Source organism: Chamaea fasciata, unplaced genomic scaffold (genome assembly GCF_029207755.1).
Source record: "Chamaea fasciata isolate MVZ Bird 193981 ecotype frontalis unplaced genomic scaffold, bChaFas1.0.hap1 SCAF_24, whole genome shotgun sequence".
Lineage (NCBI taxonomy): Eukaryota > Metazoa > Chordata > Aves > Passeriformes > Sylviidae > Chamaea > Chamaea fasciata.
This window is the reverse complement of record NW_027094109.1, coordinates 1,785,385-1,799,343: the sequence shown is the minus strand read 5'-3', so window position 1 is coordinate 1,799,343 and position 13,959 is coordinate 1,785,385. Positions and strand designations below refer to the sequence as shown.

At 58.7% G+C, this 13,959-nt stretch overlaps 3 protein-coding genes across 5 annotated transcripts; 1 reads left to right on the top strand and 2 right to left on the bottom strand.

Annotated features, from left to right (window-relative positions):
* Nucleotides 1-640: 640 nt before the first annotated feature.
* On the top strand, nt 641-6,259 carry SIAE (sialic acid acetylesterase). 3 transcript variants are annotated; one of them, XM_066203521.1, is made up of 10 exons: nt 641-773; nt 2,318-2,479; nt 3,536-3,699; nt 3,784-3,922; nt 4,008-4,191; nt 4,483-4,592; nt 4,677-4,810; nt 4,980-5,134; nt 5,213-5,408; nt 5,484-6,259. In XM_066203521.1, exons 1-10 carry the CDS (start codon nt 722-724, stop codon nt 5,763-5,765), a joined length of 1,578 nt encoding a protein of 525 aa, XP_066059618.1. In that variant the 5' UTR covers nt 641-721; the 3' UTR covers nt 5,766-6,259. The 3 variants fall into 3 exon arrangements, with proteins under 3 accessions (XP_066059618.1, XP_066059619.1, XP_066059620.1); XM_066203522.1 differs by lacking the exon at nt 641-773 and adding an exon at nt 819-1,778; XM_066203523.1 differs by lacking the exons at nt 641-773; nt 2,318-2,479 and adding an exon at nt 3,370-3,448.
* A 168-nt stretch (nt 6,260-6,427) lies between these two features.
* On the bottom strand, nt 6,428-9,509 carry PANX3 (pannexin 3). The gene is made up of 5 exons (XM_066203535.1): nt 9,329-9,509; nt 8,524-8,666; nt 8,210-8,424; nt 7,451-8,085; nt 6,428-6,598 (listed from the first exon to the last, which is right to left on the bottom strand). Exons 1-5 carry the CDS (start codon nt 9,507-9,509, stop codon nt 6,552-6,554), a joined length of 1,221 nt encoding a protein of 406 aa, XP_066059632.1. The 3' UTR covers nt 6,428-6,551.
* Nucleotides 9,510-10,573: 1,064 nt separating this feature from the next.
* RPUSD4 (RNA pseudouridine synthase D4) lies at nt 10,574-13,856 on the bottom strand. Its single transcript, XM_066203281.1, has 7 exons — nt 13,669-13,856; nt 12,509-12,674; nt 12,099-12,300; nt 11,799-11,892; nt 11,556-11,706; nt 11,181-11,278; nt 10,574-11,041 (listed from the first exon to the last, which is right to left on the bottom strand). Exons 1-7 carry the CDS (start codon nt 13,825-13,827, stop codon nt 10,856-10,858), a joined length of 1,056 nt encoding a protein of 351 aa, XP_066059378.1. The 5' UTR covers nt 13,828-13,856; the 3' UTR covers nt 10,574-10,855.
* Between the last annotated feature and the right edge of the window lie 103 nt (nt 13,857-13,959).

The following is a 13,959-nucleotide window of genomic DNA, read 5'->3' as shown; positions in this document are numbered from 1 at the left end:
CACTCACCCTCTCTCTGCTCCAGCAGCTTTTGGAAGTACCGAGCAGCAAAGGCCACCACATTGGTGGGCTGCTCCCGCAGCACTTCCCGCGCCAGCCCCTCCAGCAGGTTCCGGAAGCCGGCCGGCACTCTCATATTGGTGTTGGAGTAGGCGATGGACATGGTCGCTTCTCCAGGACTCCCTGCAGCGGCACAGCCCGAGATTAACCACAGCCCCCAGCGCCCGGTGCCAGCGGGCAGCGCCGGGACTCGAACCCGGGGCCCACCGGCTGCGGGGGGCCAGAGCCGCCGCTAGGGGGCGACACTCTCCCTGCCCGCCGCGCACGCGCGCGGCCGCCTCTCGCTGCGCGCGCGCGGCCCCGGCCTGGGCGGGGCGAGCGGCCGCGGGGGGCCGCGGTTCCCTCCCCCGGTGTGCCCCGGCTGCCCTCCCCCGGTGTGCCCCGGCTCCCCTCCCGCAGCCCCGAGCCCTCGGGCCCGCGCTCCCGGCCTTTCCCCTCGGCCTCTCCCGTCAGACGCGCACCGGGCCGCGCCGGCGCCTCAGGCCGCGGTGGTGCGGACGCCGTCGCGTGGCAACCGCCCCCTCCCCCGACGGGCGGTGCGTGCTCAGGCCACGCCCCCGCGCGGGGCGGGGCGGGCCGGGGGGCGCCGGAGGGGACGGGCCGGTGCCGGGGGTGCGGGTAGTGGCGGCCGTCCCGGCGCCCTCAGCCCGTTGTCCCCCCAGGATGGCGGCGTGGGCGCTGTTGGCGCTGCTGGCTCTGGCTCCGGCGGCGGCAGGTAAAGGGCTGGGGAGGGCCAACCTCCGGCCCCGCGGGCACCCTCTGCAGCCAGGCCCGGGGCCTCCCCTCAGACCCCGCCGAGACCCGCTTCGGGCCACTTGGCACCGCCAGAGCCCTTGGCATCACAGCAGCCCCGCTCACATGCCCAAGGAATTCCCTAAGCCCTCCCAAGCCCTGGTGTTCTTTGCACACTCCCGGCCTCGTATGTGCATTGGCATTTCCCCAGCCCTTCTTTTCGGGTGCCCCTCTTGGCACCTCCCGCAAACCCCCCCAGGCCCACTTTGATACCCTTTGAACCCCCAGACCCTCCTTGATGACGTTGGCTCTACTCTGAGCCCCGCTTTGGGGCCCTTGCTGCCCTCCCAACCCCATTTTGATGCCTTTGGCATCCCCTTTGGCCCAGTTTTGATGCCCTTGTTACCTCTCACTTGTCTTTCACACTCTTTGCACCCCCAAGCTCTGCTTCTATGCCCTCTGCACTCCCAGAGCCCCAGTTTGACGCCCTCTGCGCACCCTGAGTCCCACTTTGACACCTATGGCATCCCCCCAAGCCCCAGTTCAATGCCCTTTGCATGCTCTGAGTCCCACTTTGATACCCTTCACACCCCCAGCCCTTCTCCAACACCCTTCACACCGCCAGCCCCTCCCCAACGCCCTTGGCCCAGCACTGCTGCCGTGGGACGATGCTTTACGTAAGGTGGGAGCCGCATGCGGCTCCTTGGTGGTGTCTCGTGGGCTCTCCTCCCTTCCCTCCTCCCTTCTTCTTGCCTTCCCTCCTCCCAGCTGCTTTTTATAGCCTCCACTCTTCCCTAGCGTCTCCGTTTTAATTTTTTTTTTCTCCTCCGACTTGTTTTTTATATAACTCCCGGAGCCTCGTGGCATGAGGCAGTGGGACCAGCGATGCAGCTGACTCCTGAGGGGCCGAGGACGTCGTTCCTTTCCTTCCTAAAACCCAGCCTAGGATGAGCTGCGGGGAAGATGAGGCTCCATGAGCTCTGATTTGGTCACCGGAGTTCTCTGCTCGGATCACCCCTCACACATTGCTCCTGACCCCCTTTTCAAACATGATTTTCTTTTCACACTGCAAAAATGGGGCTTTTGGGGGTGCCAGCTCTGAGCCTTCTGCTTCCGTACCCACGGAAGGGGCCTTTGCCAATGCTGCACACCCGATGCTTTCCATCCCACCCCTTGACAAAATTTTTTCCAAGGGAAAAATACATCAGAACATTCATTAGCAAGGCTGGGCTGGGAGAGACACTTCAATGCTCTTGTTATTAAAGGAATTTTTACCAAAATCTGTATCCAAATCCGTGTAATACAAGATGTAACATGCTCCCTGTTCTTTGGGAGGTGAATTCCCTCTTGTGGACTTTAAATTCTGCCTCTTCCTCAGCTCTGTGGTGATTTTAACCACCTTAAAGCTGACCAGGAAGCTGTAAATTAAGTGGGATCTCAAATAGTCTGTATTTAAGAGGGGGTTAGAGCCCATGCTGAAGGTGTTTTTCTCTCAGAGCTGATGTTTGCACTGTTTGCTGATTCCAGGGGGAATGCTCGGCTTTGCCTCCTACTATGGTGACCACATGGTGCTGCAGAAGAAGCCATCAGGGGCCGTGGTGTGGGGCCACGGGGAGCTGGGGGCCGTGGTGACCGTGACTCTCTCAGGGCCCAGTGGCCTCATCATGGAGAAAACAGCACAAGTTAAAGGTCAGTCCCACTGACCTTTTCACTAGAAACCGGGGCCGATGGTTTTGGTGGCCAAAGAACTTGTCTGAGCCCAAATGAGAGCTGATGGTGGGGTGAGACAGGGTTTGGCACCACCCCTGTGTTGGTCACAGTGCCGCCCTGGGGCTGCAGAGGTGCTGGTGACATCTCCAGCTCATGCTTTTCCCTCTCCAGGAGACCTGGGGGGGTTCAGCCATTCCCCTCCCCAGCAGCACCAGCCTTTGCTCACTTTGGTTCCCAGCAGCGGATCCCGTGGGCGCCCAGCGGGAGCCGAGCCGCTGCTGGAGTGGGTGGCACCGCACAGGCGGAAGCCGAGCGGTGAGGCTGTGGAGGGGAGAAGGGGAATTTAGCTTCTCTCCACATCTAAACCAGGTCTGAGGAATCTCCAGAGCACTCCCAGTTTCATTTTTGATCTGTTCCACCTTAGAGGATCCTGTGGGATCTCTAAGCCCTGGAGGATGTTGTCTGTGGAAGCAGAGCCTTCCTGGAGCTGGGAGGGCTCAGAGGCACCTCCAATCCCAGCTACAACCCTGCCTGAAGAGTTGGGAGGGAGCTCATTACCTTTGGAAGGTAAAAGTGCTGCCCAAGGGCACCTCCAAGAGATGAAGAGCCTGGAGGTGGCTTGTGGGAGAGCAGCGATCCAGGAGATCTGCAGGATCCAGCCAGAAAATCCACACTAAGCTCCAGCAGAATATCTTTACGCTTTGATTTGGCGCCTCTAAAATTAGCCGGAGACATCTCAGTGTCACACACACCAAGCTGCTCCTGTAATCCCAGTTCCTCCCAGCAGCTTCTGCTCTGACACACATTTGTTTTCCAGGTTTTCTTGTTTAACCCCTAAATTCCTGCAGGAGGAAGGTCCCTCTGATGCCAGAGAGCTTCTGAAATCCACTTCTCCAACATGTCTCTGTGGTGGGGAAGCTCTTTCCTGTTGCCTGTCCTTCCCCACAGGTTGTTGGCTGTTCATCCAACATCTTGGTGAAGGTCTTGAGGCCTCTAAGAGGGTGATGGAAGATAAGCACCATCCTCTTCCTCCAGGGCCTTCTAGGACTTGGACAACTGTCCTGGACCCAATGGAGCAGGGCGGTCCCTATGCACTGACAGCTGAGCAGGGCTTGGAGAACGTGACACTGCGGGACATCTACTTTGGAGACGTGTGGCTTTGCAGCGGGCAGAGCAACATGGCAATGACAGTCCTGCAGGTAAGGCCCCCACAGCACACATCGGGTGGCACCAGGTAGGGATCAGGCAGGGAAGCTCCTTGCATGCTCCTGGCCCTTCCTCAGGTGGCCAATGCCAGCCAGGAGCTCGCTGCTGCTGCTCACTATCCCTACGTGCGTATCTTTGCTGCGGCGCCTGCCCGCTCTGATGTGGAGCTGGAGGACCTGGAGCAGATTGACTTGCCATGGTCCATTCCAACAGCTGGTGAGTGCAATGTGCCTCCAAAAGGGAGCTTGGAAATGGCCTTTCCCCCGCTGTTTCCCTTTGCAGCCTGCTGTTTCTTGAGCAGAAAACCTGGGCCACGGGAATTTCACCTACTTCTCGGCCGTGTGCTGGCTGTTGGGGCGCTCCCTGTATGAGGCTCTGGGGTCCCCCATCGGGCTGGTGGAGGTGGCCTGGGGGGGGACCCCCATCGAGGCCTGGTCGTCCCGCCGGGTTCTGCAGGCATGTGGGCTCCCAGAGGACACGGGGAGGTGAGAGAAGGTGCAGTGGAAACACCTCCTGCCCCGTACCACACTGCTTTTGGGGAGTGTCCTCACCAAATTCCTTCTCACCCCGCCTCCTCTCCTGGAACCTCACAGCCCACTCTGTGCATCATTATGCCCCCTCTGGGTAAAAACCTCTCATGCCGAGAGAGTCAGGCACATCTGGGTGGGTAAAGAGGGAAGGGAGGGACCCCAGATCTCCCTTTGGCATGGTGCTTGCTTTAACCTAAAGCCTGCCTTGTGCTTTGCTCCCCCCTTAAACCTAGCTTTGTCTTCCAGCACCTCCCCACATCAGCATTTCTCTGGCCCACAAGTGCCCTCCGTGCTCTGGAACGCCATGATCCACCCACTGCTCAACATGACCCTGCGGGGTGTGGCTTGGTACCAGGGTGAGCCCCCATTTCTATCCCCTGGGGTGGAACAGTCCCCACTGTCCCACCGAGCTCTCACCAGCCCTTCTTTTTGGGGGGCAGGTGAGGCCAATACCTTCCTGAACACAGACCAGTACAACTGCACCTTCCCTGCACTCATTGCTGACTGGCGCCGGGCGTTCCACACTGGATCAGCCGGACAGACAGAGCCACTTCTCCCCTTTGGCTTCGTGCAGGTGTGGGGGGGGTGAGAGGCAAGAACCCCCATTGTCCTGGGGGGATGCCCTGGGAGAGGACAGTGTAAACACACGGACGCATCCTGCCAAGTGGTAAAAATCCCAGGCATGGACCACAGTGGCCAGTTTTGGGGTCTGAGCCACTCCCCCGTTCCCCTGTGCATTGCAGCTGTCCACCTACCGCCACCGGAGTGCAGATGACAGCTTCGCCCGGCTCCGCTGGCACCAAACAGCCGACCTGGGGGTTGTTCCCAATGCCAGGATGCCCAACACTTTCATGGCCGTAGCCATGGATCTGGGCGATGAGCAGTCTCCCTATGGCAGGTGTGTCCTGGGCTGGGGTGAGGGTGTAGGGATGGAGCTTTTGAGTACCAGCCCCATCTTCCTCCTCTTCCTGGGCAGTATCCACCCCCGGGACAAGCAGAATGTGGCGCACCGACTGCTGCTGGGTGCCAGGGCTGTGGCCTATGGGGACAAGGACCTTGTGTTCCAGGGACCATATCCCACCCGCGCTATCCTGGAGGTGACCAGGGGGCTGCTGAATGTCACCTACAGCCAGGAGCTCATCTGCCGTCAGAGGGATGCCCAGGCATTTGAGGTGAGGAGTGGGATATCCTCTCCAAAGAGCTGCCGAGGGGACGGCAACACTGTTGTGGGTTTCTCCCTTCCCCAGGTGTGCTGCTCCAGCCAGGCATCCCCGTGCCAGTGGCTTCGAGCACCAGTGGTGGCAGTAGGGTCCCACACGGTGACGCTGGCCCTGGGTGGCTGCAGGACGCTGGTGCTGGGCCTGCGCTATGCCTGGGCCGAGTGGCCGTGTGAGTACCAGGCCTGCCCCCTCTACAACCTCCAGGGGCTGCCTGCACCCCCCTTCCTGCTGGACACCCTCCCTGCAGGGAATGCAGCTGGAGGGAGGGAGCTGCTGCTCCTCCCCGGCTCCAGCTTCCCTCTAAATTAGGGAGATGAGGGAGCTCAGGCCTCTGGCAAAGCGCTCATGGCTCCTGGCACTGTCCCTTCCTAAGCCAGGGAATCAGAGGCTTCATTAGCACCTTATTAATTAAACAACTTTTCAGCTCCTCTGTGGACTCAAGCCAAGGCTACGGGGTGGGGGGAAGGAGAAAAAGATTTTAAAATTAAATATACGAAAAATTATATAAGGAGAAGCAGAAAGACGCACCAATGGGAGCTGAACCCCTCAGTGCTGCTCCCTTGGCCATGGAGCTGGTCCTGGCCCCCCAGACTCCCCATTTCTCTGGGCACGGACTGCTGATCCCCAGGGTATCAGGATCCAGGGATCAGCTTCCAGCTGCAGGGTGGAGAGGGGAAGAGAGGAGCTCTGCTAAAAACCACAATCAAACACTAAGGCTGGGCTGGGACAGGGAGCTGTGGAGGGCTGCGAGTGCCTTCCACCTCTCTCTCATAATAAACAGTTAATAAACCACCTCATTTTATTCCTGGATCCTTTTTTTCTTCAGAGAAGCATTCGTAATCCTCCATTCTCCACCTCTTGCCATAAAAGCAGGGAAATTTGTGTGGAAGAGGCAAAGTGTTTCACCCAGCACTTAAGAGACTCGAGAGGTTCTGCACAAAACATGGATTGTTTAACTCTTTATTGCTGGACAAATGTACATAAGAAGGGAAAGGCCAGGTGCAGGAAGCGCAGGTGGGTTCAGCCCGGCTGCTCTGGGGCAGCTGTGTCAGAAAAGTGGATCCTGGGATCATGGGATCCCTGCCTGCTCCTGGGTCAGGCAGAGCCAAGCGAGTCTCGTGAGGCTTTTCCCATCGTTTCCACTCCAGGCTTTGGTTCTAGACAAGGGGGGAAGAGCAGGCAGTTAATTAGCTGGGCAATGGCAGACTAGGATCTGGGCTTTTTCCAGCACTGAGTAACTGGCCCAGGAGCCAGCTGTGCTGGCCCTGGGTTGCCATGGTAACGAGAATGCAGAATCCGGCTCAGTCTGGATTTTTTTAAACCATAATTCAGACTGTGTTCAGGGCCAGGAATGAAGCCCAGGCCTCTTGGCTCCTATCTGTGGGACTGGGCTGTCTCACACAGCCTGCAGACCACTTGCCATGGGCACCAGGGCTCCCTGTGAGACCCCAAAGGAGGCATCCATCTCCCCAAAATGCAAAGCACATGGGAGAGGGAGCAGTGCAGGTCCTGGGAATGCAGGAACCCATCTCCATCTCCACACACAGCCCCACTGTGCCTACCAGTGCCTTGTGAACGGGAGAAGGGGGCGGGCATGGCATCCTTAGCATCAGCCTCCCAGGATTTAAAACTCCCAACCCCACTCCCAGCAGGATGAGCTTCCAAAACCAGGGACCCTCCCAGCCCTGCAGTTTGCCCAGAGCTTGGATTTAAGCAGCATTCTCTTGGCTTGCTGTTCCTATAGCAACCCCTGCCCACACCTTGGATCGCAGTAACATCACACTCTGGATGCCAGAACCCCTTTCAGGATTTGTCAGCCCTCACAGTGACCCCCAGCTATGCCCCTAACACCTTAAGGTCTTGGCAAAGGATTTTGGGTGGTCCAGCCACATTTCTAGGGTGGGATCCTGCGGTGTGGGAGCCAAGAGAAGAGGGAAGAAGTTGTCGCTACCCAAAAAGCCTACCTAGGGCTGCACCATTGGAGAGGGCTGTACTGCCTTCGGCCTCGGGGCTGCAAGCTTGGTGTTTGGGCTTGGTGGTCTCCAGCCCAGCCAGCAGGGTCATGAAATCAATGACAGTATCGATGTCCTCCTTGTTGGCAGTGGCTTCCCTCAGGGCACTGACGGCATTGAGGCGGCTGAAGGAGGTCAGCTCAGAGATGTTGGCGCGGAGGAAGAGAAGGATGACGTTGAGGTCGTTGAGGGGGCAGGTGAGCATCCTGCGACTGAGCAGGTCGAAGGCAGGCAGCATCTCATAGACAGAGAGCAGCCCCTTGTCCCACTGGCAGAGCTGCAGGGCATTGTAGATGACAACGGGGATGAGGAGGACATAGACACTGCCAACTGAGACGCTGATGATCTGGAACACGGAGAAGAAGACCAGCTTGCAAGGGATGAGCGGGGGGATGTGCGGCTCTGCTTGGAGCAGCCCCGTTTTGATGGAGCAGCTGAATTCATCCTGGAAGAAGATGTTAAGGTGGAGAAAGACCAGGTAGAGGCAGGTGGCAGCCAGGAACAGGAGCAGCAGCAGGTTCCGCAGGATGTAGATGAACACCAGGGCATGGGCGTGCTGCTTGCAGGTCAGGTACCGCTCCAGCAATGGGAACTCAAAATACCTCTCCCGGCGGGCCCTGGGGGTGGAGGGATACAGGGGGAGTGAGAGGCACCCCGCATTTCACCCAGCTCCATGCTGGGCGCAGCTACAATGCCACATGGAGGGACTCTAAGGGCCACGGTGACCTGGCCTGGCCTCACCTCTCGTACTCCTCCCAGAATTGCTCCGGCTCGGCACTGGCCTGCTGGATCTTCTTCATGTGCTGCACCAGGCGCACGGAGCGGTTGTAGGATTTATCCAGCTCATCGATGATGAAGAGAAGGTCGCAGTGCAGGGCAGGGGCAGCAGCGTAACGCCACAGCAGGTACGGCAGGTACATCAGCACCGCCACCACCAGCAGCGAGTAGGGGAAGACCTGGGCAAAGAAGACAAATGGCATTGAGGATGCGGAGTTGCTCTTGCTGTGGACATCCTGATGGGATGCAGGAGCACCCAGACATGATTTTGACCCTACCTTGAGAGCCCAGAGGGACTTGGTGATGGCACGTCCCTCGGCATCGAAGCCATGGTGGATGAGGGAGTCCCAGCAAGCCGTGTCAGTGTAGGCGGACTGCTTTCCCGTGAAGTTGGTGGGAGAGAAGCAGCTGATCTGGGAGCCTGGGGTGAGGAGGAGGAGAGCAAACCTCAGCCATGGAAGGTGGAGGAACACTCCAAAGCCACGAGCCAATGCCTTACAGGAGGGTAATTACATCTCAGACATTGCTTTGAATCAAAAAAAGCGTTTTTCATGGTCATTTTGGAGCTGCTGTTTTTCTAGCGAGGACTTTTCCATCTCTTCCCAAACACAAACCCTTTGTGCGTAGTGGTGTGTACACAGTGTAGGGAATTATAGGCTAACCAGCCAGAAACTGGAGTAAAACCAAATCCTCAGGGAGAGCAGCTGGATGTTGGCCGAGGCCAGATTTAGCCTGAGGTCACAATGCATCCATGCTGTTGGCACCCTCCTCCTCCTCTTCCTCCTTGGAAACAAGCCCGTGGCACCCAAAGGTGCTGGGCGCAAGCAACTGATGCTGGGCATTGACTCGGTGCTGCTCCTGGGGTTAGCACAGCTGTTCCCAGGCTCTCCCAGTCAATTATGATCCATTAAAAACAATCTATGATCACCCATGAGGCAGAACAGCTCCTAAAACCAGACTTCAGGCTGTTCCGCTTTGGATCACGACACCATCAGGAATACAAGGGGGTTTTGCCACAACAACCAAACCACCGCTGGTGATTGCCCACGACCCGAAGAACACATTGGAAAAGCTGCAACTCACCAGCAGAGAACTCCCGGGCGAAAGCCAGTGAGACGAGGAAGAGGGGCAGCCCCACGGTGACAAACTTCAGCAGGCGATCGCTCGGCAGCTCCAGCCGCAAGCCCTTGGCTCGGGAACTGCTGGCATCCGGGAGCAGAGCATCAGAGAGCATGTACTCGGCAGCCGTGTGTGAGAGGGACATTTTGAAGTGAGGAGGGGACACCGGCGAGGGCTGCCTGAAGTGTGACTGGCTCAAGGAGCGACTTTGCAGGACTGAGGAGTCCCTGCTGAGCTCTGTGTGTCCGGCAGCTGTGAACGACAGCTCAGACAGGGCGTTAAATCACCTCGTAATTACAGGGGAAGCCTTTTCACAAATAGAAATAGAAAAACCCACCCCAGCAGCCGCAGCAGCGAGCTGGGAAGGCAGCAGGCTGGGAAGGCAGCTTTTCTCCCTGACAGCATTCCTGCAGGGCAGCGTTCCTGCCCGGCCACGGCTGCTCCTGGCTCCCCGTGGTTTTATGTCCCTCTCTCATCAGCCAACAAGTTTCTGGCGCTGTGGCCTGAGGGCATGGGGGTCCCCAGCTATTTTCAGCAGGGAGCCAGGGGACTGGGCCCTCCCACAGCAAGAAGCCCCAGCCAGACACACAGTGGCCCCGTGGGGTACAAAAAGCCCTTTTCAGCACCCAAACCAGCCAGGGGGGCCAGAGAACATTCTGCTGCCCAGCCTCAAGCTCCTCAGACAGGTCAGGAGACACCAAATGAGATAATTTTGAGGCAGAACCTCAGCTGCAATTCCCCAGATCATCAATCGCTCCTCTTGCCTCCCTCTCAGGGCACAGGGGAAGAATCTGCCTCCAAGGAAAGCTCCCAAGGGCAAGGGATCCCAATAAGGGGTTCTAGAAATAAGGGATAGGGTGACTGAAGGAGCAGTGGGACAGAACAGTTTCCCAGCAGCACAGTGCTGAGAAACTCACACCAATGCTGCTGGCAGCACAGAGCAAGGGCAGTCTCAGGGCTGCTCAGCCCAGCTAAGCCAAGGAACTCCCTGTGCAGTCTCTCCACACAGCAAAAAAGTAGCACAGCCACTGCCAAATTGCACTTTCGATGAATTTACCAATGAAGGGACTCTCCAAATCTGAGCTAAACAACTCTGGAGAGACAAGTGAAAGTTCCAAAATCTGGGAGGGGCAGCAGCCAGGTCTGCTAAAACCTCCACAGGGACTGAGCCCCACCTGGGTAGAGCACAGAGACACACAACACGTTCCCTCAAAGGAACTGGAGCTTTTATTGCCCAGAGACAAGTTCAAAACCCAGATCAGGCAAAGCCCATCTTCCACACAGCCTTGTTTGTCTCAACTAGAGGCTCTTCAGTGTGTCCAGCTGTTTTCCTGGGCCAGAAGCACATGCAGGCATCCAATCTGAATCCAGCAAATTCAGCACCAGCACAGAGACTGCAGGCTTCACCCCAGCACTGGCTCCAAGGTGGGCACAGCTGCTGTCATGTGCGGGAGATGCAGAGATACACGGCATCATTCCAGTCCTGCCTCATCAGTCCTTAGGGATGTCCAGCTCTAGTTTCCTCAGGGTTTTTTGGAAGAAGAAGGGTGGCTTGCAGACAAAGTCTAAGGGCTGGCCCAGGGGCAGGCAGAGCCTGTGGGCGTGCAGGTGCAGGGGCAGGTGCCGAGCTTTACTCTGCTCCAGCTTCAGCCTCCTCAGGGTGAGCTCAGGAAGCTTCTGCAGCAAGAACAGAAAATGTTCCCTTCAAAACTGCAGCTTTTCAGCTGGGACTTGAAATCCCTAGCACACGAGGAGCTGGGGGACACAAGGGGCTGTATCCAGCTCCAGCTGCTCTCCAGTGCAAGACCTGCCTTACCTGGGGCGCCAGTTTGCTCCAGTGTGAGTATTTGTGATCCCCCAGGATGGGACATCCCAATCCATAGGCCAGGTGAACCCGGATCTGGTGCTTCACCCCTGAGAAGAAAAGGGGAAGAAGAGAAAGGTGGCATCCAGCTGTGCCAGGCCTTGGCACCCACCACCCTCAGTGCTGGACAAAGCCCTGGCACTGCCGAAATCGCTGGCAGTGGCAAATAGCTCGGCAGCAAAGCCTTGCCCCAGCAGGGCTTATTCCCAGAGCTTTGTCCCAAAAAGGATTCCACTCATGTCTAATGACAAGTTCCCCCTTCCAGAGCTGCTGCTGACTGCACAGGGAGCAGATCCAGCCCCGGGACAGCCGGCAGGCCTGACGCACCGGTGATGGGCTGGAGCTCCAGCAGCGAGCAGGCGGAGGCAGAGGCCAGCCGGCGGTACCGGGTCACCGCGCTCTCAGCGTTCCGGTTCCTGCGGATTTTCACCACCTTCCCATCCTCTGGACACAGGCGGTAGTTGGGAGCCAGCGTCATCTGAAGGGTGGTGAGAGGGGGAGTTGGGGGAGACCGGAGGGGATGCTGGGGCTGCCTGGCCAGAATGGTGGCCGAGGGAACACGGGACTCACCTTGTAGTGGGACTGGTGGCTCTGCACCTCCTTTTCCACAATGGGGATATCCACAACACCCTCAACAGGGTCCGGGTCGCCCAGTACAACTGCCCTGGAAAGAGAAAGCAGAGGTCTGCAGGGTGTTGCTCTCACAGGATGGGAACCATCCCCTCAGCCCCTCTCCCATGACACAGTCCCATAAAATGGTGTAGAAGGGGAAGTTAACCAACACCCCCTATTTCCCCAAAGCCCCCACACCCCAGGGATTGTCCCCTCACCCTTTTCTTAAACCCCCTTCTTCACTCAAACCTTTCCTACCAGTAGATCTTCTCCACCTGACGGGTTTTGAAGAGCAGACGGATCTTCTCCGCTGCCTCCTTGCTCCGTGCCAGCACCATCGCACCCGTGGTCTCCTTGTCCAGCCGGTGGCAGAGGTGGAGGGGGTCAGCTTTCATGTTCTCCAGCATCTTGGCCAAAATGGGCAGCACATCAGCGATGCAGTTCTTGATGCCGGGGCCGCCTGCGTGACCCAGGGCAGCAAGGAGTCTCACCTCTCGTACTCCCCATGCACCCTAAATCACCCCAAAATGCGAGGGGAAGGCCGAGATCTGACAGTGACAAAGTCCCTGGAACCCTCCCTGGAAAGGCAAACCCCAGCACAGGAAGGACAGAGACAGAGGATCCCTGTCAGCACCACAGATCCATTTCCATTCCCCACTGCCCCTCACCGTGCACAGGGAGCCCGTAGGGTTTGTCTATCACCACAATCTCCTCATTCTGGTAGACAGTTCTCTCCTTAAGGATCTTGGCCAGGACATTGGGGTGAACCTGCTGCAGCTGCTGGCTCAGTCCAGTGAGTTCCCGGAGCCATCGCTGCGTCGGGTCCTTGGGGATCTGAGGAGACAACGAGACACCAGTGGTGGGGTGCAAACAGCTCTTGGCTTTCACACAAACCTGCCCTGTGACCTGCAGCAACGTGCTCGCCTTCCATGTGCTCCTGCTCCGTGACTGATGGAAAGCATGGAATCCAGAGGGATCAGGACAAACTCAGTCAGTGGCCTTGGGGAATCTCATGAGGTTCAACGAGGCCAAGGGCAGGCGCTGCACCTGGATCAGGGCAACCCCAGGATCAATCCAGGCTGGGGATGAAGGGATGGAGAGCAGCTCTGGGAGAAGCACTTGTGGCGCTGGTGGGTGAGAGCTGGACAGGCCCTGGCCCAGAACCGCCCTGTGCTGGGCTGATCCCCCAGCGTGGGCAGCAGGGGAGGGGGGATTCTGCCCCTCTGCCCCCTCAGGGGAGACCCCCACCTGCAGAGCTCCCTCCAGCTTGGGGGTCCCAGCACAGGAAGGACCTGGAGCTGCTGGACAGAGTCCAGAGGAGGCCACAGAAATGCTCCCAGGGCCGGAGCCCCTCTGCTCTGGGAGAGATGCAGGTGTTCACCAGGACGAGACTCCAGAGAGAGCTCAGAGCCCCTTCCAGTTGCCTAAAGGGGCTTCAAGAGAGCTGGAGAGGGACTTTGGACAAGGGTCTGGAGGGACAGGATAAGGAGAATGACTTCACACTGACAAAAGACGGAGTTAGAGCGGATATTGGGAAGTAAATCTTCCCTGTGCGGGTGGGGAGGCCCTGGCACAGGCTGTCCAGAGAAGCTGTGGCTGCCCCATCCCTGGCAGTGTCCAAGGCCAGGCTGGACGGGGCTTGGAGCAACCTGGGATAGAGGAAGGTGTCCCTGCCCATGGCAGGGGTGGTGGGACTGGATGTTTTTTCTCCCATCCCACCCGATCCCTCTCACCCGCCGAGTCCCGCTCCCCGTGACGGCCCGCGCTGCGCACGCCGGGAGTTGTAGTCCGGGGGCTCCAGGCCTCCAGCGGCCCGCACTCCGCTCACCTCTCGCTGTTGCTCCTCGCTCTTCCGCAGCCTCTCCGCCAGCTCCTCTGCCCGCAGAGCCGCCGCCGCCCGCCCGCTCCCGCAGACGCCACGCACCGCCTGCGCCAGCCCCGCGCCGCTCCGCCAACAGCGCCTCGCCGCGCCGCCGCCCGCCGCCATCTTCTGCCTCTTCTCCGCGTCCCTCTGGCGGCCAATGGCGACGCCGCGGGTGCGGCACCGCGGAGCGCCTGTCCAATGGGAAGGTGCCGCCAGCTGAGCGACAGCCGCGCTGGCCAATGGTAGCGCGCGGGG